This window comes from Salvelinus namaycush, chromosome 2 (assembly GCF_016432855.1).
Source record: "Salvelinus namaycush isolate Seneca chromosome 2, SaNama_1.0, whole genome shotgun sequence".
NCBI lineage: Eukaryota > Metazoa > Chordata > Actinopteri > Salmoniformes > Salmonidae > Salvelinus > Salvelinus namaycush.
Genome location: NC_052308.1, coordinates 24,150,957 through 24,177,381, shown reverse-complemented (window position 1 = coordinate 24,177,381; position 26,425 = coordinate 24,150,957). Strand labels below are relative to the sequence as shown.

The following is a 26,425-nucleotide window of genomic DNA, read 5'->3' as shown; positions in this document are numbered from 1 at the left end:
AACTGAGGTTTCCTACAAGGAAAATCAGTTGTTTCTGTAACACAACAAAAGACCCTTATCAGGGTCTCGAATCATTAGAGAGCACGAAAATGTAATGCACTAAAGCATATTGATTAAGAGGGTGGCTGATTAAGAAAATATATTGATTAATGATGCAAACTGCACAAATGGCTCTCTCTGGAAGAGACCAGGGGTTACATGGGGATTATATGGCTGTGTGCAACTATCCTTGACATTGGTTGCTTTTCCATAGCGTTTTAACAGAAATTCCCACTCTATGCTGTATCGCACACTAAACCAGTGAACTTCAACCACCTCTGTCCCCCAAAATGAATATCCTGGCTGGGACTATGTTGAGAAGAACATATTATGTGCTCTCTCCCTTTCCTTTTCCTTTCTTATCTAGCATCTGATAATATCATTCTGAAGGTCAGATTTTGGGACACCTTTGGCTTATCTACTAATTTTATATACATGTAGATCTATTGCAGAACCTTCCCCGGTCGACTACTGAGGCACAGGGCTTGGAAATGGATTGCAGCAAGAGTCCATGATAAAACAAAGCAACACTTTTTTACTCTTCAGCTAAGGCTCCTGCTGACCTAGCTATATGAATGGAGAGTAGTTGGGTCGAAACATACTCTTAACTTTAATCTGCTTGTAAGTGATGGGAAAACCCAGAGAATAAGGGTAGTAAAGGGAGGGTATATTACTTGAAGCTTTTGACGTTTACCAGTAAGCTATCAGAATTTTGGTATCTTTCAAGAATTGTATGTAATCTATCACAAGACATCAAGTGGCCCTTTTGGGTACTATAGATTATCACAGGTGTCTGTATTTACACTGTATACAGTGCATTCGGAAAGTATTCAGAACCATTCCCTTTTTCGACATTTTGTTACGTTACATCCTTATTCTAAAATTGATTAAATCATTTTTCCCTCATCAATCTAGACACAATACACCATAATGACAAAGTGAAAACAGGGTTTTAGAAATGTTTTGAAATTTATTAAAAATAAAAAACAGAAATACTTTATTTACATAGGTATTCAGACCCTTTGCTATGAGACTCGAAATTGAGCTCAGGTGCATCCTGTTTCCATTGGTCATCCTTGAGATGTTTCTACAACTTGATTGGAGAAACATCTCTCCACCTGTGGTAAATTAAATTGATTGGACATGATTTGGAAAGGCATACACCTGTCTATATAAGGTCCCACAGTTGACAGTGCATGTCAGAGCAAAAACCAAGTCATGAGGTCGAAGGAATTGTCCGTAGAGCTCCGAGACAGTACTGTGTCGAGGCACAGATCTGGGGAAGGGTACCAAAACATTTCTGCAGCATTGAAGGTCCCAAAAACACAGTGGCCTCCATCATTCTTAAATGGAAGAAGTTTGGAACCACCAAGACTCTTCCTAGAGCTGGCCGCCCAGCCAAATTGAGCAATCGGGGGAGAAGAGCCTTGGTCAGGGAGGTGACCAAGAACCCGATGGTCACTGACAGAGCTCAAGAGGTCCTCTGCGTAGATGGGATAACCTTCCAGAAGGACAACCATCTCTGCAGCACTCCACCAATCAGGCCTTTATGGTAGAGTGGCCAGACGGAAGCCACTCCTCAGTAAAAGGCGAATGACAGCCCGTTTGGAGTTTGCCAAAAGGAACCTAAAGGACTCTCAGACCATGAGAAACGAGATTCTTTGGTCTGATGAAACCAAGATTGAATTTTTTGGCCTAAATGCCAAGCATCACGTCTGGAGGAAACCTGGCACCATCCCTACAGTGAAGCGTGGTGGTGGCAGCATCATGTGGGATTGTTTTTCAGCTGCAGGGACTGGGAGATTAGTTAGGATCAAGGGAAAGATGAACAGAGCAAAGTACAGTACAAGAGTGGCTTCAGGACAATTCTCTGAATGCCCTTGAGTGGCCCAGCCAGAGCCCGGACTTGAACCGATCTAACATCTCTGGAGAGACCTGAAAATAGCTGTGCAGCAACGCTCCCTATCCAACCTGACAGAGCTTTAGAGGATCTGCAGAGATGAATGAGAGAAACGTGTAGTGTCATACCCAAGAAGACTCAAGGCTGCCAAAGGTGCTTCAACAAAGTACTGAATAAAGGGTCTGAATACTTATGTAAATGTGATATTCATTTTTTATATTTTTTTTAATAAAATTTGCAAAAAAATATATATATTTTTTTTTAGAATCGTCTGTCCTCGGTTGCAACACTCACTACTGAGTTCCAAACTGCTTCTGGAATAAACGTCAGCACAATAACTGTTTAATCGGGAGTTTCAAGAAATGGATTTCCATGGCCGAGCAGCTGCACACAAGCCTAAGATCACCATGCGCAATGCCAAGCGTCAGCTAGAGTGGTGTAAAACTCGCCGCCATTGTACTCTGGAGCAGTGGAAACCCATCCTCTGGAGTGATGAATCACGCTTCACCATCTGGCAGTCCAACAAATCTGGGTTTAGCGGATGCCAGGAGAACGCTACCTGCTTGAAGGCATAGTGCCAATTGTCAAGTTTGGTGGAGGAAGAATAATGGTCTGGGGCTGTTTTTCCTGGTTCGGGCTAAGACCCTTAGTTCCAGTGAAGGGAAATCTTAACGCTACAGCATACATAACGATTCTGTGCTTCCAACTTTGTGGCAACAGTTTGAGGTAGGCATTTTTCTGTTTCAGCATGACAATGCCCCCGTGCACAAAGCAAGGTCCATACAGAAATGGTTTATCGAGATTGGTGTGGAAGAACTTGAATGGCCTGCACAGAGCCCTGACCTCAACCCAATCCAACACCTTTTGGATGAATTGGAACGCCGACTGTGAGCCATGCCTAATCGCTCAACATCAGTCCCCAACTTCACTAATGGTCTTGTGGCTGAATGGAAGCAAGTCCTCACAGAAATGTTCTAACATCTAGAGTAGAGGCTGTTATAGAAGCAAAGGAGGGACCAACTCCATATTGATACCCATGATTTAGGAATGAGATGTTCGACGAGCAGGTGTCTACATACTTCTGGTCATGTAGTGTATCTCTGGCCCTCTGTGTGACTTTATCACATGTAAAATATATGAAATAATTAATAGATTTTTAGATGCTTTTTAAATAAAAAATGGAATGCCAAAGCGGCAAAACATTATCCTAAATATAAACCATGAACTTAGTGTTTGGTGTTTAATGAGGGTTCGAGCATGAAATATCCTTTATATTTTTTACACACTTTTTATTTAATTTTTTATATGTCAATATATAATTACTGTTATTGTTTTGGCGTCAAACTGGTGGCAGTTGTGAAAAAGGTAAATAGTTGAAAAAGTTGCAGAGTTCATTGAAAATAATACCATTGTTGATTAGATGCTTTTTTCATTAATTAGGCTATTTTCTCTTGAACGATATGGTCTATCTACTAGAAACTCATGGACAATATGGGCACAATTATATATTTTTTTTATACATTTTATATACAAGTTATTCAAGTATAAATTGCCAGAGTTACGATAGATTGCCATATATTTTCTGTTTAGGCCAAATTACCAAAATTACTGAAGATACCGGTAAATTACTGGTAGCTTTGCAACCCTACAGAGAATAGAGGCTTCTGTATTTTAGAGCAACTACTACCTGCTGAACTGAGCAATCGATTCATGTTTTTTTTTATCTACTGAGAAAAAGATTGGCAGTCGTACACAGATTGATTTTGAATCTATCATTTTATCATTCATACACTACAGAGCAGTGACGAATTCCATATATGACTATGGTGATTCGTAAGAAGAATCGCACTAGTCACTGTATCATTTTTGGTATATAGTTTTCGTGACAACATCCACTATTTCTGCTGAAAGTTAGCTATCCTTCCAACAACACTTTGCAGTACCTCAACCACTATAGCGGGGGACGACCGACATTAAATGGAAAGCATTTTACTGTACCTTATGTATCTTGGGTGGCTGGGGTAATGGAATGGGCTGGCGGTGGATGTCATGTTCTAGGGGCTTTGAGGGATATAGGGCCATTCTTCGTGTTGTGTGTGAAGGGAAGAGGAGATAAAGAGAAACGATGTAGCTCATCTTCACTACTTGTATTCTATCAGCTCACCACAGACTCTGTGTCCTGTGTGGAGAGATGAAAGGCTCTCCGGAGGACAAGAGAGACAGGGAAAATGGTATCCTGCTTATCAAACACCTGAAATCATAATCCCTTTCCCTGGGTTTGGACATACTTATGAGAGCAGCGCTTCCTGACTTGGAGAGAAGCTAGGCGAGGTGTCTGAGGTTCTGTCAAGCAGAGCAGACACCAGACAGGCTGTTTTAACCAACATATTACTTTGTGTCAGATATTTTTAAATGTTGTCTGATTGGGAACACGTGTCATTTCACATAAGCCACTTCTAAAGTTGTGGGTTGACAGTTGAAGGCATCTGGTTTATGGTAAAGTTAATATACAGTTGAAGTCGGAAGTTTGCATACACTTAGGTTGGAATCATTAAAACTTGTTTTTCAACCACTCCACAAATTTCCTGTTAACAAACTATAGTTTTGGCAAGTCGGTTAGGACATCTACTTTGTGCATGACACAAGTAATTTTTACAACAATTGTTTACAGACAGATTATTGCACTTATAAATCACTGTATCACAATTCCAGTTGGTCAGAAGTTTACATACACTAAGTTGACTTTGCCTTTAAACAGCTTGGAAAATTCCAGAAAATTATGTCATGGCTTTAGAAGCTTCACTTTGGCTTTGGTTTTGACATCATGGGAAAATTAAAAGAAATCAGACAAGACCTCAGAAAAAAATGTAGACCTCCACAAGTCTGGTTCATCCTTGGGAGCAATTTCCAAACGCCTGAAGGTACCACGTTTATCTGTACAAACAATAGTACGCAAGTATAAACACCATGGGACCACACAGCCGTCATACCGCTCAGGAAGGAGTCGCGTTCTGTCTCCTAGAGATGAACGTACTTTGGTGCGAAAAGTGCAAATCAATCCCAGAACAACAGCAAAGGACCTTGTGAAGATGCTGGAGGAAACAGGTACAAAAGTATCTGTATCCACAGTAAAACGAGTCCTATATCGACATAACCTGAAAGGCCGCTCAGCAAGGAAGAAGCCACTGCTCCAAAACCGCCATAAAAAAGCCAGACTACTGTAACGCTCGTCTTCCTCCTCGTCTGAAGAGGAGCATGGATCGGACCAAAACGCAGCGTGGGTTGAATACATATCTTTTAATAAAGCAACGAAGACGAAAAACACACTTGACAAAATACAAAACAAATAAACGACGTGAACAAACGAACGAACGAAAACAGTACCGTGTGGCGCACAAACACAGACACGGCAACAATCACCCACAAACAAACAGTGAGAACAGCTTACCTTAATATGGTTCTCAATCAGAGGAAACGTAAAACACCTGCCCCTGATTGAGAACCATATCAGGCTAGTTGACAACCCAACATAGAAACACATAACATAGAATGCCCACCCAGCTCACGTCCTGACCAACTAAACAAGACTAAACAAAGGAAATAAGGTCAGGAACGTGACAACTACGGTTTGCAACTGCACATGGGGACAAAGATTGTACTTTTTGGAGAAATGTCCTCTGGTCTGATGAAACAAAAATAGAACTGTTTGGCCATAATGACCATTGTTATGTTTGGAGGAAAAAGGGGAAGGCTTGCAAGCTGAAGAACACCATCCCAAAGGTGAAGCACGGGGGTGGAGGCATCATGTTGTGGGGGTGCTTTGCTGCAGGAGGGACTGGTGCACTTCCCAAAATAGATGGCATCATGAGGAGGGGAAATGATGTGGATATATTGACGCAACATCTCAAGACATCAGTCAGGAAGTTAAAGCTTGGTAGCAAATGGGTCTTCCAAATGGACAATGACCCCAAGCATACTTCCAAAGTTGTGGCAAAATGGCGTAAGGAAAACAAAATCAAGGTATTGGAGTGGCCATCACAAAGCCCTGACCTCAATCCTATAGAAAATGTGTGGGCAGAACTGAAAAAGCATGTGCAAGCAAGGAGGCCTACAAACCTGACTCAGTTACACCAGCTCTGTCAGGAGTAATGGGCCAAAATTCACCCAACTTATTGTGGGAAGCTTGTGGAAGGCTACCCGAAACGTTTGACCCAAGTTAAACAATTTAAAGGCAATGCTACCAAATACTAATTGAGTGTATGTAAACTTCTGACCCACTGGGAATGTGATGAAAAATAAAAGCTGAAATAAATCATTCCCTCTACTATTATTCTGACATTTCACATTCTTAAAATAAAGTGGTGATCCTAACTGAACTAAGACAGGGAACTTTTACTTGGATTAAATGTCAGGAATTCAGAAAACTGAGTTTAAATGTATTTGGCTAAGGTGTATGTAAACTTCCAACTTCAACTGTAAACACATTTTGCCTAACTCCCAATAATATGAATGAGTTGTAATACTGATAGTGTCTATCGACATCTAACAAAGAGTAAATTCAGGAGAAGTCGTCAAACCACCTGTTTATCTTCTGCTGGACTTCAAAGAGCAAATATTGAAAGAAAATGAGGGGAGTGAAAAAAAAAGCAAAAAAAAGCAAGAAGGGTAGAGGTAACACACGTAAGAAAAAAAGGGAGGGATCAAATCCTATGTTTCTCACCAGATAGGGCAGTGAGGGTTTAGATTAATTGAAGATACAAAGAAAGAATACATAAAGTTTAGACATCAAAACAAGTCCATTCTGTTTGAAAGGGGATTGAAGTATGTTTTGCAGTTCACAAAGCAAAAGCATCAATGAAAGATTCACTTGTCCACAAAACTGACACTTCACTTGTGGTACTGTCACCCTGAAGACCAAGTTGTCATTGTATTATTTCCCTCCTGAACCTACTTATACTTTTATTAGGTGCCTGGATTCCATTACTTTAGAGAGCATCCCAAAGCAACATTACTATTCAGTTTAAAGTTACATTGTACCTTTGATTGACACATTTAGCCATAACAGAAAACAAAAATTTGCACTCAACCAACTCCCCCGTGGTACAGGAGATAAATTCTGTTGCTTTTGGATGGTGGTGGATGGTGAAGGGCGAGGGATGAAACTCATCACAGATGTTTTTTTGAATATGTACTGACAGTGACTTTAAGGGCCACAACCCTGAAGGAACTGCAGTTCAAATTAATTTATTTTGTACTCTGCCCCTCCCCCTGCCTACGTTCCTAGGTGTCTGTTCCGGGTCTTAGACTGAGGTGATGGTTTACACTGTGATGTGCAATCACCGGAATATCTCTTTTCATGGCTTATCTGGCCACAGCAGGGATCTGGATGGAATGAGCGCCATGCCTCTCTAGGCACACTGCCATATAATCTCCAACTCTTCCCATACAAAGACAATCAGATCCATAGAAGCATGTGTTAATTCACTCTGTTAAACTTAGGGCAGCCAATAAATGTATGTGATGATAAACAATAAAGGTATTTAGTGTTACCATAAAACCAATAAAAACCTGTTTAATAACTTATAGGGATATATTTGGAAGGAGGAGCTGTGACTGGATAATCCCAGCTAGAACAGTACTGTCATCACTATATTGTTGGGAAAACATAATGATCATCTTTGCATCCATAAACATTTTTATGTAAACTAAACAGATGTGGGTGTACAAGCACCTACCCATTAAGGCCAGCGATGTGAAAAGGCACTGAGGTTGGTGCTAACAAGATAAAAGTACCATTTGTGCCATTAGGCTATGGTCTAACATCCACCCACACTCCATCCAAACAGTCAATATGACAAACATTGTCTAACAGCTCTTCCTCCCTACCACCTTAAAGACTGGATGAATGGTGTGGGATTATAACATGGAAATGGCTGAGGTTTACTGTCCAGCGAACAGCATAGAAGCCAATGTCAGGCTGCACCTGGCTGGGATGCTGGGATGCTGGGCCTATCACTACTATAGCTTCAATTGTCCAGCAACCATACAAATGTAGCACCTCAGCCCCTCCCTCTTCTCCAACTCACCAATTAATTTTCTTGAAAGTTCTGGGTTACATACTGTACACAGAATTGTTAGTATTCCTCCATTTTCCCTGTTGCCTTGTGTCATGGAGAAAACAAACCCTCAGTCAGGCCAGCCGCGGTGCATTAATCATAGCAGGAGGAATTAAGCTCCTCCAGCCGATATTCCTGAGTGGCCAGTAGGGAGGACAGCATGGCACAAAGATTGGTGTTCACGGAGCAACAGAGTGAGAGGATACAGAGTTAATATTGGTATCGAAGCAATGGATGCTGTACAATATAGACCAAATAATCTAAATGATCTAGAACTGGAGTGGTGTATGATTTTTGTTGAAAGGTGCAGGCAGCAGTGATTCTCTCTCAAACACACGCACACACTCTCACACACACCACACAAACACCATGGCCCTCTGTCGTACCTGTCCAAATGCATCAGATTCTGTCAACATTGTTTTTGGCATGGGTCACTGTGGACACCTCAGCCAATTTCCAGACAGGCAGGTCCCTTCAACCCCAAGCCTCCAGGCAAAGTATTGACAGGATGTGATGTCCTTGTCTGCCTCCTAAATAACCTCCGCAATAATTACATTGCTTTTGTTTAAAGCAGGTGACATGTCACAACAAACATTAAAACAAGAGCATTGTTTCCACCTAGAAAATAAAGTTTCAATCAACAACAACAATAAATAGCCTGCAGAAAGGATAAGTGTCAGGGGAAAGTGGTGCTCATCTTTCTGTAGTGTTGAGCCACTGTGAAGAGTCATAGGGGATAAGGTCTGTTTTAGGAGTACCTTAACCCTGCCCTCATCCCTAAAGCCTGCTGAGTTCATAAAGCTCTTACTGTACTACACCTAACCAGGATGTTTTAATTTAATCAAAGTAAAATTTACTATTCCAAGATGAATATGCATTGCATGCAAATAGAATGATCAATTATACAAGAATGATAAAAGAATCTGCCAGTGAGGTTTGTTCACGCAATTTTACAAGCGACTTCAAGACAAACATATGAGCCAAGCTCTACAAATTCTACGTTGCTGGAGAGGAACCTCACAATATATGTGATGCGCTGAAAAGAAATGGAGTGCATGAAAAGAGAATTGAATTCCTCTGAAAAATAGAGAGAATAAAAGGGAAAATGTATTACATTGAATACAGGGAATAAAATTAAAGCTGTGAGCTTCCAGAAGCAAACACAGAAAGGAGATAGATTTGTGATTTAAATGAGCCTGCTTTGGTAAGTCTGCTGTTTAAGTGATCCTTTATGAAAGGAGAAATTCAATCTGTTCAATGGGAACACTTTTATGTTGGCTTGAAAATGCAGTTCATGTGATACGAATATATTTTTATATTTCAAAAAGAGCCTCTTATCAAATCAGACACAATTATCATGTAGATTCAAAACACAGTGTAAATTCCATCCAACTTTAAATGCATCAACACATGGATGATTGTTCTGCGTGTTCCACCAGATCTGCGTTGTTCTACCACAGAGTGTGCACTGACCTTCTTAAGTCATGATGGAATACCGCATACCATAATATATTTCCTCCCACACACACACTCAATCACCCTCTGGTTGGGATGTATCTCCGGAGAAGAGGGGGAAACACCAGTCAATAAATGAGATCCAGGGCCCCCACAGCCACAGTGCTTACCTTTGAGAATGCTCTGGCCTTGCAGTAGATCCCTCGAGACAAACACAGTGTAGAAGCTCTCAGAGAAGCCTGGTCTGCATGTGGGTGTAGGAGGTTGTCCTGCCTTGGTCCCCTGGGTAGAAAACAAGACAGCCTATAAGCATTGGAAAATTGACTTGTGGCCAGAGGGTCACAGGATGATCTTGCAGGCTTTGAAACTGATATTGAACCTTCAACAGACAGACTAGAGACTGATGTTGCTGATTTACTTCAGTCCACCACTTGCTGTTTAAATGGATGACATTATTTACAATGGAATCACAAACACCAGATACCAGTGGTCACCTTTTTAAAGTGTTGTATATGATAATGATGGGCAACAAAAAAATACTCAGATCATGTTCATAGTCTTAATAATGTATAGTAAAAATAAACAACCTATTCAAAATGTCACATTTGTTTATTCTACCACAAAAACAAAGATGCTATCCAGGAGACAAATGAATATGTTTACTTCAGGCATGAGTAGACTATTTCAGAAAAAAATCTTATCCCTTTTTCAATTTCAATTAAATCAAATGATGAGATATAGTGAATTTGATATCATGTCGAGGCTCTAACATGCTAGCAATAGGCTAGTGGTAATTTCATCAAAGGGAATATGGCAGTCCGTAAACGTGCATGAAGTTCGTAGCCTCCTATAGCCTACTATACAGTTTATGAAACCAAAGGCTGCGGCATGCTCTGCAATGCTATAACTCACTAATAGGCTACTGGAGTTCAGTAGGCTAAAGTAAATTATTAGAAAATGGACTCAAAATGAATAGTTGGTTGGTTTATTCAGGCACCTGTCATTCAACAGGAATGTAGCTTTTTTGTGACCAAACCCGAAATGAGTGGTGACTACAAAATCATTTTGAAGTATCGTCTGAAATTATCACGACATTATACGCTCTTTAAACGCAGCATGTTACTGTAGGGAAAAGTCGCTGACCACAATTCAGCACCACATGCAAAGCGCTGCAAAAGCTCGTGCATGCCAAGCAGGCACAGCAGTGCAGTAGGCTACTTCCACCGTATTTCTAAAATAAATATATCTTACCAAAGATGTTCCCACAAGTAAGGTGCACGTCAGTATAACAACCGATACAAAATTCATCTTTGCCAGAGCGCTGTAAGATCAAGGGACAGCGTTTTGACCGACTCGCCTTCCTCGAATAAATGGTATTAATTCCCGGAGCTCTCTTCTTAGATGCAAAGTTGTGAGTGCAATAAGAAGCTACGTGTGAGAAATTGTTCTGACTTGTCTAGCGCAAAACTGCGGCTGAGATGAGAGCGATGCTGATGCTGCTCTGTACCAAGGAGCCAGCGCACTTATTGGGTGCCAACGTCACTAGAACCCCTCCTACCGCACAGAATGCACTGTGTTGTCACTGTAAAAGCTTGACCATTTTTCTCATTTGATTAATTATAACTTGATTCGTTTATAGGCAAGTTGAAGGCTACATTTGTACAAGGACGAGATGTCCACGTACTGTGTAACAAAGATTAGTGTTTCGTAAAAGGCTATATTATTCTTACTTGAAACTGGCACACTTTGAGTGAAACCGTCGACCCTTATACTTTCATGTGTCCATCACCACGTGGGAGTCTGTTTCACACCTCAGTTACCTCCTATTCTCTTGATCTATAGTGAGACTTGCATTTGAAGAAAAAAATGTAGTGACGTTTTTGTACCAGTAGTACAAACCACTGCAGTACAGAATTGTGCATTAAAATAATCATACTTATATTCTCTCAAAACAGCATGGGTCAGCATGAAGGTAAACCTTGCCATTTAACGTTTTGCAAGTTTTCCCGAAACGTTTGGTTTAGAATAGGCTGGCCATAGAGATCCTATTCAATTACTAAGTATTCTAATTAATAATTCTATAGGACAGGCATATGAATACAGGCTACTGAATATTCCAGAGACAGCTGTTTGTAGAAAGACTGAATTGTAGGGTAAACAACCCTTTTCTAAAAACAAAATTTCATTAAATCATTTTAAAAAGTGTAAACTGTAGCCACTTATTACCCTTCCTAGTTTGTTTTCCTAAGCATGACCATCATCCATATACCTAGTATTCACCAAACATAGCTTTTTTTTGCTATTCATTGACCACAGCTCAGCGTTCAACACCATAGTACCCTCAAAGCTCAACGTACATACTACCTCAATTGGGCCGACCAACCAGTGCTCCCGCACAGTGGCTAACCGGGCTATCTGCATTGTGTCCCACCCGCCAACCCCTGTTTTACGCTACTGCTACTCTCTGTTCATCACATATGCATAGTCACTTTAACCATATCTACATGTACATACTACCTCAATCAGCCTGACTAACCAGTGTCTGTATGTAGCCTTGCTACTTTTATAGCCTCGCTACTGTATATAGCCTGTCTTTTTACTGTTTATTTATTTATTTATTTATTTACCTACCTATTGTTCACCTAATACATTTTTTACGCTATTGGTTAGAGCCTGTAAGTAAGCATTTCACTGTATTACTGTTGTATTCAAATAAACTTTGATTTGATTTTTGTGTCTGCAATTGGATGCATTGTTCTTAGGCGGAGGGGGGTGTATAGGTACCCTGCAGAGTAACCTGTAACAATCAGGGTTCTTTGACTAGGGCAGGGTAAATAAATACTCAGAACACTAACCTTAAAGAATTACAAGCAATGGACAGAAAACGAGCCACAACCGATGTCCCTGGGAGATTCACCCAGGTTTTGCTAAATCCTCTCCTCACCTCCTTTTGAAAAAGGTCATTGTAACGATCGTCGTAATGTGGAAGAGAGGAGGACCAAATCGCAGCGTGGTATGTATCCATATTTATTTGAATACTCTTCAATACGAACAAAACAATAAACAGAACGAAAGCAACGACGCTACAGTCCTGAACTAGTGAACATAGAAAAAACAATGAACGCACGAACAGGAACAATCACCCACAAACAAACAGTGAAAACAGCCTACCTTAATATGGTTCCCAATCAGAGACAACGTAAAACACCTGCCTCTGATTGAGAACCATATCAGGCCAATAAGACACACCTAAACCAATGAAACACAAAACATAGATTATACCCACCCAGCTCACGTCCTGACCAACTAAACAAAGACTAAACAAAGGAAATAAGGTCAGGAACGTGACAGTACCCCGCCAAGGTGTGGACTCCGGCCGCAAAACCTGAACCTATAGGGGAGGGTCTGGGTGGGCATCTGTCCACGGTGGCGGCTCTGGCGCTGGACGTGGCCCCCACCCCACCATAGTTAATCCCCGCTTCCGTGGCCTCCTCCTATTGACGACCCACCAAAATAACCCCACTGTACTGATGGGCGCCTCTGGACAGAGGGGCAGCTCCGGACTGAGGGGCAGCTCCGGACTGAGGGGCAGCTCCGGACTGAGGAGAAGCTCCGGACTGAGGGACAGCTCCGGACTGAGGAGCAATTCCGGCATCGCCGGCGTGACAGGCAGCTCTGGCAGCTCCTGGCTGACTGCCGGCTCTGGCAGCTCCTGGCTGGCTGACGGCTCTGGAAGCTCCTGGCTGGCTGACGGCTCTGGCAGCTCCTGGCTGGCTGGCAGGTCCTGGCTGGCTGGCGGCTCTGGCAGCTCCTGGCTGGTTGACGGCTCTGGCAGCTCCTGGCTAACTGACGGCTCTGGCAGGTCCTGGCTGACTGATGGCTCTGGTGGCTCCTGACTGACGGACGGCTCTAGCGGCTCCTGACTGACGGACGGCTCTGAAGGCTCAGGACAGACGGGCGGCTTTGAAGGCTCAGGACAGACGGGCAGCTCAGATGGCGCTGGGCAGACGGGCAGCTCAGATGGCGCTGGGCAGACGGGCAGCTCAGACGGCGCTGGGCAGACGGGCAGCTCAGACGGCGTTGGGCAGACGGGCAGCGCAGGGCAGACGGACAGCTCAGACGGCGCTGGGCAGACGGGCAGCGCAGACGGCGCTGAGCAGACGACAGACTCTGACCTCTGGAGACGCACAGGAGGCTTGATGTGTGGTGCCGGAACTGGTGGTACCGGGCTGGAGACACGCACCACAGGGCGAGTGCGTGGAGGAGGAACAGGGCTCTGAAGACGCACAGGAAGCCTGGTGCGTGGTGTTGGCACTGGTGGTACTGGGCTGGGGCGAGGAGGTGGCACCGGATATACCGGACCGTGAAGGCGTACAGGAGCTCTTAAGCACTGAGCCTGCCCAACCTTACCTGGTTGAATGCTCCCCGTGGCCAGGCCAGTGCGGCGAGGTGGAATAGCCCGCACTGGGCTGTGCTGGCGAATCGGGGACACCATGCATAAGGCTGGTGCCATGTACACCGGCCCGAGGAGACGCACTGGAGACCAGATACGTTGAGCCGGCTTCATGGCACCTGGCTCGATGCCCACTCTAGCCCGGCCGATACGTGGAGCTGGAATGTACCGCACCGGGCTAAGCACAGTACAGGAGACACCGTGCGCTTTTCCGCATAACACGGTGTCTGCCCGTACTCTCGCTCTCCACGGTAAGCACGGGGAGTTGGCGCAGGTCTCCTACCTGACTTCGCCACACTCCCCTTTAGCCCCCTCCCAAGAAATTTTTGGGGCTGACTCTCAGGCTTCCAGCCTCGCTTCCGTGCTGTCTCCTCATACCACCGCCTCTCGGCTTTAGCTGCCTCCATCTCTTCACGAGGGCGGCGATACTCCCCAGCTTGAACCCAGGGTCCCTTACCGTCCAGTTCGTCTTCCCAAGTCCATTCCTCCTGACATCGCTGCTCCTGCTGCTGCTGCTGCCGCCGCTTACCACGCTGCTTGGTCCGAGTTTGGTGGGTGATTCTGTAACGATCGTCGTAATGTGGAAGAGAGGAGGACCAAATCGCAGCGTGGTATGTATCCATATTTATTTGAATACTCTTCAATACGAACAAAACAATAAACAGAATGAAACCAACGACGCTACAGTCCTGAACTAGTGAACATAGAAAAAACAATGAACGCACGAACAGGAACCCACAAACAAACAGTGAAAACAGCCTACTTTAATATGGTTCCCAATCAGAGACAACGTAAAACACCTGCCTCTGATTGAGAACCATATCAGGCCAATAAGACACACATAAACCAATGAAACACAAAACATAGAATATACCCACCCAGCTCACGTCCTGACCAACTAAACAAAGACTAAACAAAGGAAATAAGGTCAGGAACGTGACAGTCATGCGCTTCTTCTCGTTGTCAACTAGTGCGTCATCAGGCAAATTATCTTTACAGGGGAGGAATCTCAAAATATTAGCAAAGTGGTAAAAATACATTTCTCTAGTTGTGGCAGACATTTTATATATAAAAATATCTACCATATAGTTTTTAAACATGTACATTCTTTTCTCTTCGGACAAAAACAACAGCTGATTTCAAGGGGGTGTGGCAGATATCAAAGCTTTTCTGCGAAGAACTCAGGTAAGATACACATGACTATCCTCGACGAAAAGTGTCTATCGAGGGGGGGGGACACTCTTCCGTTCACCTACTAACAAATTGACTCCTCAACCACTTATTGGTTTCCAGGTCTTGGAGGATTCAAGTCGAGACCGTTTTTTGAGAATCTCCCCATCTTTCCCTCCTCCTTGTTCCAGGAAATACATCACCATTTTAAAGTCATAGAAACAATTAATTCAAACAGACCAATAGGAGAGCATATGCAGTTAACTTCTCTGGGATAGTTGGGACGCTAGCGTCCCAACTGACAAGCACCCCCAACCCCCCCCTCACTGATTAGCATCGCGTCACAATTAAATAGTAGCATGTAAAAATGTAAATATCATTAAATCACAAGTCCAAGACACCAAATGAAAGATACAGATCTTGTGAATAAAGCCACCATTTCAGATTTTTAAAATGTTTTACAGGGAAGACAAAATATGTAAATCTATTAGCTAACCACGTTAGCAAAAGACAACATTTTTCTTTGTCCACCATTTTTTCTCTCCACCAGTAGCTATCACCAATTCGGCCAAATAAAGATATTGATAGCCACTAACCAAGAAAAAACCTCATCAGATGACAGTCTGATAACATATTTATTGTATAGGATAGGTTTTGTTAGAAAAATGTGCATATTTCAGGTAGAAATCATAGTTTACAATTGCACCCACCATCACAACTCGACTAGAATAAATACAGCGAGCAACGTGTATTACCTAATTACTAATCATAAAACATTTCTTAAAAATACACAGCTCACAGCAATGGAAAGACACAGATCTTGTGAATTCAGACAATATTTCAGATGTTCTAAGTGTTTTACAGCGAAAACACAATAAATCGTTATATTAGCATACCACATGTGCAAACGTTACCCGAGCATTGATTCAAGCCAAAGAGAGCGATAACGTAATCATCGCCAAAATATATTAATTTTTTCACTAACCTTCTCAGAATTCTTCCGATGACACTCCTGTAACATCATATTACAACATACATATAGAGTTTGTTCGAAAATGTGCATATTTAGCCACAAAAAACCGTGGTTATACAATGACAATACTAGCAAAACTAGCCTGAAAATGTCGGGCGCCATCTTTCACAGTGATCTTGTCTCATGGATAACTATTCATAAACTTGACTAAAAAAATATAAGTTGGACAGCTATCGAAAGACAAATTAGTTCTTAATGCAATCGCTGAATTACATTTCTAAAATTATCCTTACTGTGCAATACAGGGTTTGCCAAGCGAAGCTATACCAAACAAAATGGCGGAATATGCGTTTAACATTTTTCGACAGAACAACGATTTATCATCTTAAATATTTCTTACTATGAGGTGATCTTCCATCAGAATCTTGGGCAATGTATCCTTTCTTGGGTCTAATCTTCTTTTGGTCGAAAGATGTCCTCTTGTCCGTCGAAATGCCCACTAACGTTCGACCGGGACCCCGAAACGTGCCCGGCGCTTCAAAGTGCATCACATAGAAATGCCTCAAAATCGCACTAAACGGATATAAATTGCTATAAAACGGTTTAAATTAACTACCTTATGATGTTTTTAACACCTATAACGAGTAAAAACATGACCGGCGAAATATTACTGGCTAAACAACAGCTTGGAAAGAAGCAGGTCCGACGTCCATCGTGCGTCAGGCGCAGGGAGCAAAAGAACGGTACATCCGGTCTTTGGTGTTTTATACAGGCCCTGATTGCGCAATCGACTCCATTCAAATTGTCACCACTTACTGACATCTAGAGGAAGGCGTGGGCAGTGTTTGTATCCTCATAGGATTTACAGGGACTTTAAAACTGACCTGGGACCAGAGGCCAACATTTCTGAAATCTCACTCCCTATCAGGAAAAGTGCTGTAGAATGAGTTCTGTTCCACTCAGAGACATAATTCAAACGGCTATAGAAACTAGAGAGTGTTTTCTATCCAATAATAACAATAATATGCATATTGTACGAGCAAGAATTGAGTACTAGGCAGTTTAATCTGGAGAGCAAATTATGCTAATGCGAAACAGCACCCCCTATATCCCAGAGAGGTTAACATGATTACTGTAATTACTATATTAAAACCTCTAACGAGTCACAAACCCGGATCCGGGATCCCCTCCATCAAAAAAGCTGACTAGCATAGCCTAGCCTAAAGCCACAGGGATATCATATAATAAAATGTTCATGAAATCACAAGTCCAAGACACCAAATGAAAGATACACATCTTGTGAATCCAGCCATCATTTCTGATTTTTAAAATGTTTTACAGGGAAGACACTATGTATTTCTATTAGCTAACCACCATAGCAAAAGACACAACTTTTTTTTCTCCACCATTTTTTTCCTGCATAGGTAGCTATCACAAATTTGACCAAATAAAGATATAAATAGTCACTAACCAAGAAACAACTTCATCAGATGACAGTCTGATAACATATTTATTGTATAGCATATGTTTTGTTCGAAAAATTTGCATATTTCAGGTATAAATCATAGTTTTACATTGCAGCCACCATCACAACTCTCACCAAAGCAACTAGAATAACTACAGAGAGCAACGTGAATTGCCTAAATACTCATCGTAAAACATTTATGAAAAATACACAGCGTACAGCAAATGAAAGACAAAGATCTTGTGAATCCAGCCAATATTTCAGATTCTTTAAGTGTTTTACAGCGAAAACACAATTTAGCATTATATTAGCTTACTACAATAGCCAACCACACAGCAGCATTGATTCATGCACGTTAGCGATAGCGAATAAACCAGCAAATGATATGAATTTTTTCACTAACCTTCTCAAAACTTCATCAGATGACAGTCCTATAACATCATATTACACAATACATATATTGTTTGTTCGAAAATGTGCATATTTAGCGGCACAAATCGTGGTTATACAATGAGAATAGTAGCCAAGCTGCCAACAAAATGTCGAGAGAAATCTTGGGAGAGGCACCTAATCTAATCAATAACTAATCATAAACTTGACTAAAAAATACAGGTTGGACAGCAAATGAAAGATACATTAGTTCTTAATGCAACCGCTGTGTTAGATTTTTAAAATTAACGTTACTACGACATACAGCATGCGCTAAAGCGAGACCGCACCGAAATTAATGGCGGAATAATAGTTTTACATTTTTCAACAGAACAACTTATCAACATCATAAATAGTTCTTACTTTTTGATGAGCTTCCATCAGAATCTTGTGCAAGTGGTCCTTTGTCCAGAATCATCGTTGCTCGGTTGTAGATTGCCGTCTTCAACTTAGGAATTAGCAGCAAACATTAGCTATGTGGCCCAGACGTGCCCGACTCTTCATAACGCAGCACAAAGAAATATCCGAAAATCGCAATATACTGATATACACTGATATAACTCGGTTTAAAATAACTACATTATGATGTCTTTAACACCTATATCGAATAAAATCAGAGCCGGATATATCTAAGGCCTATAACGAGAGCTTTTCAGAATGACATCCTGAGGTCCTCCTTTGCGCCATGACGAACGTTGAAAAGAGTGCACCCCCGGTTCCATGAGCCTTTATATGGCCTCAGATCTGCCTAGCAACACCATTCCAATTCTCACTGCTTACTGACATCTAGGGAAAATCGTATGCAGTGCATGTCGACTCATAGATAACATGCAATTTAATAAACTGACCCTGGAACAGAGCATCGATTTCAGATTTCTCACTTCCTGACAGGAAGTTAGCTGCAACTTGAGTTCTGTTTTACTCACAGATATAATTCAAACGGTTTTAGAAACTAGAGAGTTTTCTATCCAATAGTAATAATAATATGCATATTGTACGAGCAAGAATTGAGTACGAGGCAGTTTAATTTGGGAACGAATTTTTACAAAGTCGAAATGGCGCCCCCCTATTGACAAGAAGTTTTAAGGGCACCTCCATCCTGTAACAAACCACCACAGTAATCTGTAAACTGTATGTCCATTGACATGCCAATCTACAAGGCTAATTTATTTTTTAATAACCATTGAAGGCCACAACCATTTGCGAAAATGGTTGTGGCCTAAAATGTTAAAATGCAGATTATTCTATAAAATGCAGATTTTTCTTTTTCATCACTATTGAGATTTGTTAGATGTGGATATCTCTTATTACTTGATGTGATAATGGTATTATGTTGTCTGAATGCATTTCTCATACTTAACCCTACCTTTTCTCTATTTTCTCTTGTCTCCATTTCTAACCTGATGTAAATAGTGTATCCTTCCACCCATGCATCCTCTCCCCCTCTCTCGCTCTCTCTCCTCACGCTCTCTCTCCTTACTCTACCAGGAAAAAGCTGTAGCCTACTGCTCTTCCTTATCAGTCTTCACTCCCCACAGAAAGGGTGTGTAGCTGCAGCAAACCACCTCTCACTTCCCTTTAATTTCTGTTAGATATTTGTTGTGATTCCTGCAGCGTAAGACATTGATACCGAAAATACCATGTCTCGTCAAAATCAACCTGTACAATGTCCCTCTAAATAAACAACTAAAAAAAGCTGTGAATTTGGATCTCTAAGGAATAGACAATTCTGTAGCACCTTCAGAAAGTATCCACATTATGTTGTGTTACAGCCTGAATTTAAAATTGATTAAATGTAGACTTTTTTTGCAACTGACCTACACCCAATACCCCAAAATGTCAACATGGAATTATGTAATACTGAAAAAATGTGACAAAGCAATTCACTTGTCCTGAATATAAAGTGTTATGTTTGGGGCAAATCCAATACAACACATTACTGAGTAGCACTCTCCATATTTTCAATCGTAGTGGTGGCTGCATCATGTTATGGGTATGCTTGTAATCATTAAGGACTGGGTAGTTTTTCAGGATAAAAAATTATCCTAGAGGAAAATCCTAGAGGAAATCCAGATTCAGTCTACTTTCCACCAGACACTGGGAAATTAATTCACCTTTCAGCAGGACAATAACCTAAAACACAAGGCCACATCTACACTGGAGTTGCTTACCAAGAAGAAAGTGAACGTTCCTGATTGGCCGAATTACAGTTTTGACTTAAATCTACTTGAAAATCTATGTCAAGACCTGAAAACGGTTGTCTAGCAATGGATCAACAACCAATTTGACAGAGCCTGAAGAATTTTGAAAGGAATAACGGGGAAATTGTGCACAATCCAGGTGTGGAAAGCTCTTAGAGATTTACCCAGAAAGACGCACAGCTGTAATCTCTGCCCAAGGTGCTTCTACAAATAATTGACTCGGGTGTGTGAATACTTATGTAAATTAGATATTTCTGTATTTAATTTTCTATAAATTGCAAACATTTCTAAAAACGTTTTTTTGTCACGTTCCTGACCTGTTTTCCATTGTTTTTGTATGTGTTGAGTTGGTCAGGGCGTGAGTTGGGGTGGGCATTCTATGTTATGTGTTTCTATGTTGGGTTAAATGGGTTGCCTGATATGGTTCTCAATTAGAGGCAGGTGTTTGACGTTTCCTCTGATTGAGAACCATATTAAGGTAGGCTGTTCTCACTGTTTGTTTTTGTGGGTGATTGTCTTCCGTGTTTGTGTTCGTCACCACACGGGACTGTTTCGTTTGTTAGTCTGTTCCTGTTCGTGCGTTCTTCGTGTTATGTAAGTTCTCATGTTCAGGTCTGTTTAACGTCGTTTGTTGTTTTGTAGTTTGTTCAAGTGTATTTTCGTCTTCGTTATTATTATTAAAATCATTATGTATTCATCACCCGCTGCGCCTTGGTCCGCTCATTCACCACAAGACGACCGTTACATTTTTAACTTTGTCATTATAGGGTATTGTGTGTAGATTTCTGAGAAAAAATATACTTAATCAATTTTGAATTCAGACTGTAACACAACAAAATGTGGAATAAGTCAAGGGATATGAATACTTTCTGATGGCATTGTATCCTTCATAGTATTATTGAGACTCATAATATAACACTGGAGACTATAGAAGGTGTTGCCAAGCTGAGTCTTAGCTCGGTCCACATTTTAATAATGCTGACATTTCGTAAAGCCTCTGTTGGGTGCCTGGATTTCCATATCCAAGAGGTCGTGACAATTTAATCCCATCAAAAGGTATATGACAGTGCATCTGCGTCAATCATTGCAGGGCAGTTTCTGGCCCTGACACTGCCGTTCACTTCGTTTCTTTATTTATGTTATCAATGAGCATCCCAAAATGTGTCAAAAAAGTCCTCCAGTAATTTTGTCCCTTGGCTATGTAAGTATAATGATAATCTGCTGTTTGCATAGCTAGCAAAACTGTAGTTGCACTTGGTCTTTATGTTAAAACAAACAAGTTAGAACCATACCTTTATGGCTGTCTAGTGGGAGGGGGTTTTGGTCCCATATATTATTCCATGTCTCTATAGGGCATTGTGACTGTGTTTCATTATGCCCAGCCAGGCCTGGCAGGAAGGCTGCTCAATAACTGTTGAAGGACTTAAAATCCACTGGCTTGTTCTTTAAACAATGATTTTAATAAGTAACATCACCTCATAGTTTCCCTGCTTCCACTTCCTGGACAGAACAGGACTGTTGACAGGAAATAATACTTTCTGTGAATAGACAATGCTAACCTCTCCTCTGAATTAGAATATAATAAATTCAGTGTTACTCCTAGGATGTTTTTCAGCAGCGGTGGCAAAGTTAGTTGTAGTTGGCTGCAGAGACAAATTAATGCTGTCATGGGGGTGAGTGTTACGTCCGTCGTTAGAAGGAGACCAAGGTGCAGCGTGGTAGGCATACATTATACTGTCATTTTAAATGACACCAAAAAACAACAAAATACAAAACGAACGTAAAGCTATATGCGGTACAGAAAGCAACTACACACAAACAAGATCCCACAACTGAAGGTGGGAAAAAGGGCTGCTTAAGTATGATCCCCAATCAGAGATAACGATAGACAGCTGCCTCTGATTGGGAACCATACCCGGCCAACAAAGAAATAGACAAACTAAAATGCCCACCCAAATCACACCCTGACCTAACCAAATAGAGAAATAAAAAGGCTCTCTAAGGTCAGGGCATGACAGTGAGAGAGACATTTAAATTTCAAAGCTATTTTCCTGCAATTCTTCAAATTTTGCCATGGTGCTGAAGGAACGTTTATGTTTAAAGCAAATTAACTGCAATCATATACATTTTGTCATGGCTTATGCCTTGTTCTTATGCTATCTGAGTGACTCAAACATTACAACAAAATCAATGGGGGCACCATGCCATGACATTTTTGGAATTGCAGATTCTCCCTGACTGTCTAGTTTTTATTTTGGTGATTGTTAGTTCTCAAAGTGTCACACCCTGATTAGTTTCACCTGTCCTCGTTATTGTCTCCACCCCCTCCAGGTGTCGCTTGTTTTCCACAGTGTATTTATCCCTGTGTTTCCTGTCTCTCTGTGCCAGTTCGTCTTGTATGTTTCCAAGTCAACCGCATTTTTCCCGTTCTCCTGCTTTTTGCATTCTCCTTTTTCTAGTCCTCCCGGTTTTGACCCTTGCCTGTTTCTGGACTTTGTACCTGCCTGCCTGACCATTCTGCCTGCCTTGACCACGAGCCTGTCTGCCACTCTGTACTTCCTGGACTGATCTGGTTTAGACCTCTTTGCCTGTCCACAACCATTCTCTTGCCTACCCCTTTGGATTAATAAACATTGTAAGACTCCAATAATACGCCTCCTGTGTCTGCATTTGGGTCTCACCTTGTGCCTTGATACAAAGACGGTCTTAATAATATATTGCTCCATTATCTTTTCTACATACTTTATTGGTTTTGGTTTTAGTTTACATTGAAAATGTTTTAAAATCCCAGAAATGATTTTTGGTGCTATGAGGAAGGAGGCAGGATGCAGTCGCAGGTTTATTACTACTGAATTTATTACAGCACTAATTATATAAAAGCGTGACGAAACCCAAAGTGGAAAATAATAAAGTACTCAGGAAATAAATGTATGTCTTTCTCTGAGACGCTACCCAGGAAAGGGCTGAAAATAGCCCATGTTAATATATGCAGCCTTAGGAATAAGGTTCATGAAATCAATAGCTTGCTAACATCAGATGACATTCATACATTAGCCATTTCTGAGACTCACTTAGGTAATTCCTTTGATGCAGCAACAATACAAGGATATAACATCTGTAGACGAAACAGGAATGCTTATGGTGAATTTATGAAATTGCTTCTTCCGATTATTGATAAACATGCACCTGTTAAGAAACTGACTGTTAGAACTGTTAAAGCTCCATGGATTGATGAGGAATTGAGTTTAGTAGGAGAGATTCCTCTCAGGAAAACAAGCAACATTTACAATGACCGAAAAAGCCAAATGACAGAGGGAGTATATATACAGTGATAGAGTGGGGATTGGAACCAGGTGTGTGTAAAGACAAGTCCGGGGTTGATGAGTGAAGGGTCATTGTCCCCCCCCCTTGGGGACAACCCCAGAGACACCGTGCAGGTCGAACGGGACGATGCCTGTGGAAGTCGCGAATGAGAGAACGGTCCAGGTACCCCTCCCAGTCGACCAGGTACTGGAGAGACCCCCCACGATGTTGTGAGTCCAACAGGCTGCGGACAGAGTACGCCGGGGCCCCCTCGATGGCCAAGGGAGGGGGAGGTGCGTCGTGGGGTCCAGCACTAGCCAAGGGACCAGCTGCCACCGGCCTGAGGAGAGATACATGAAATGAGGGTGAGATTACGGTAATTGACGGGGAGCTGTACGTCACCTCATTGACTCTCCTCAGGACTTTCAACGGCCCCACAAACCGCGGGCTCAGCTTCTGGCGGTGCAGGTTCTTCATAGATAGCTAGACCCTGTCACCGGGGTGAAAGACCGGAGCCACACTGCGGTGACGATCGGCCTGTGCCTTCTGCCGGAGGACGATGCGCTGGAGACGGGTATGCTCTGTGTTCCATACCTCCTTGGCGCGCGGGAACCAATCGTCCACTGCAGGAGCCTTGATCGGACTCCGGTGCCAGGGCCGGCTGATAGCCTAGAACACACTGAAAGGGTGTGAGGTTAGTGGAGGTGTGACGGAGGGAGTTTTGTGCGTATTCTGCCCAAGCAGAAACACAGCCCACTCCCCCTGCCGGTCCTGACAGTAACTACAAAGGTAACTACCCAGTTCTGGATTTACACTTTCTACCTGTCCATTTGATTGGGGACGATACCTGGAGGTGAGGTTGACCGTGACTCCTAGTCGTTCCATGAAGGCCTTCCAGACACGAGAGGGGAACTGAGGACCACGGTCAGACATGATGTCCTCCAGGATCCCGTAGTGCCGGAAGACGTGAGAGAAGAGAGCCTCAGCGGTCTGCATGGCCGTAGGGAGACCAGGCAGAGGAATCAAATGACAGGCTTTGAAAAACCGGTCCACAATGACCAGGATGGTGGTGTGCCCCTCCGAGGGGGAAAGGGACCAGGGTCGTTGTGGAACCGGCAGCGGGTGGAGTTTGCCATAGGGGAGGTTTCTCGGTGTCTTGCTCTGTGCGCAGGTGAAGCAGGAAGAGACGTAAACCCGGACGTCCTGTGCAAAGGTGGGCCACCAGTACTTGGCGGAGAGACAGTCGATAGTACGGGCTATACCCAGGTGCCCGGACACAGGTGCTGTGTGTGCCCAGGCGAGGAGACGGTCCCGCACATCAGAGGGCACATAGGTACTCCCCTCGGAACAGTGGGCAGGTAAGGGCTCCTGTCGCAGGGCTCGACAGATGTCCACGTCCACATTCCTTACGACAGGAGCCATAATGTGGGACAGGGGAATAATGGGTGTCACTTCCTCCCTCCGGTCCTATGTCACGCACCCGGGACAACGCATCATCCTTGACCTTCTTAGAACCCGGCCTGGTAGGAGAGGGTAATGTCAAACCTGGCGAAGAATAGGGCCCACCTGTTCTGACGTGTGTTCAGCCTCTTCGCTGCTCGAATATACTTTAGGTTCCGGTGGTCCGTCCAAACAAGGAATGGGTGTTGAGCACCCTCCAGCCAGGGCCTGCATGTTTTCAGTGCCTTCTTGACGGCCAGCAACTCACAATCCCCCACGTCGTAATTCCGCTCCGTGGGAGACAGCTTCCGTGAGTAGAAGATGCATGGATGGAGTTTAGGCAGCAATACAGTGCATTGGGAGAGAACAGCCCAGCGACGGGTCAGGATGAGCAAGAACAGGTGCGTTCGTAAAATGTTCCTTGAGCTCACGGAAGGCTTCGTTGGCCTCCTCAGTCCAGCACAGCTGTCTAGGACCTCCCTTCAGGAGGGAGATGAGAGGGGCCACCATTGTGCTGAAATCCCTAATGAAGCGCCTGAAATAGTTAGCAAAACCTAGGAAGGGCCGCACTGCCTTTATATTGAATGAAACAGGCCACGACCATACTGCAATGACCCTCTGCTCTTCCATCTCCACTTCCGCGGTGGATATCCGATAGCTCAGGAAGGAGACCGCCTGCTGTAAGAAAAGGCACTTCTCCGACTTGATGTACAGGTGATGCCTTATCAGCCTCTCCAAAATGGACCTGCATTACCCTGTATTCGTAGTGTCCGGTGCTGGTGCTGAAGGCGGTCTTCCATGCATCTCCCTCTCTGATGCGCACCAGGTTGTAGGCACTGCGTAAATCCCATTTGGTAAAGTACTGAGCACCGTGCATCTGTTCGATCACAGTGGGTATGAGAGGCAGGGGATAACTGAATTTAACAGTTGCCTTATTCAGTGTCTGGTAATCGATACAGGGGGGGAGACCGCAGTAGAACCAGGCAATATGTTGATAGTGCAGTCCCATGGGCGATGAGGGGGCAGGCACGTGGCACGAGTCTTCGAAAAAGCCACCTGTAGGCCCCAGTATTCCTCCGGGATAGGGAAATGGGTGGCCTGGTCCGAACTTTCCACGGAGGTGGCACAGATAGACACAGAGAGACACCTCCCCTGATACTCCTGCAACCATCCAAACAACCTCCTCTTTGTCCACGATTTCCTGGGGTTATGCAACTGTAACCAGGGGAAACCGAAAACTACGGGGTGTGCAGGAAAGTCTAAGATGAGGAAAGTGATGTGTTCATGGTGGTTGTGAGCAACTGTGAGGGAAATGGGAATTGTGGTCTGGCACACCAGTCCTGTTCCTAGGGTACGGTTGTCTAGGGCATGGACTGGGATAGGGGGTTGTAAAGGGACTAGAGGAATGTGTAATGATAAGGCCACTGACCAGTCTAGGAAATTGCCACTAAGTTGACAGGAAGGAGGACGGGCTGGGTGGA

The 26,425-nt window shown here is 43.0% G+C and overlaps 1 protein-coding gene across 1 annotated transcript in view; it reads right to left on the bottom strand.

Moving 5' to 3' along the window:
* The window catches only part of LOC120020740 (cadherin-4-like), a 404,415-nt gene extending 380,434 nt beyond the window's left edge, over window positions 1-23,981 (bottom strand). Inside the window, exons 1-3 of the mRNA XM_038964479.1 lie at window positions 23,902-23,981; window positions 23,646-23,844; window positions 9,681-9,792 (exon numbers count right to left, since the gene is read on the bottom strand). Coding sequence (XP_038820407.1) covers window positions 9,681-9,792; window positions 23,646-23,844; window positions 23,902-23,981 — 391 coding nt within the window. The remainder of the gene's footprint in view (window positions 1-9,680; window positions 9,793-23,645; window positions 23,845-23,901) is intronic.
* Between the last annotated feature and the right edge of the window lie 2,444 nt (window positions 23,982-26,425).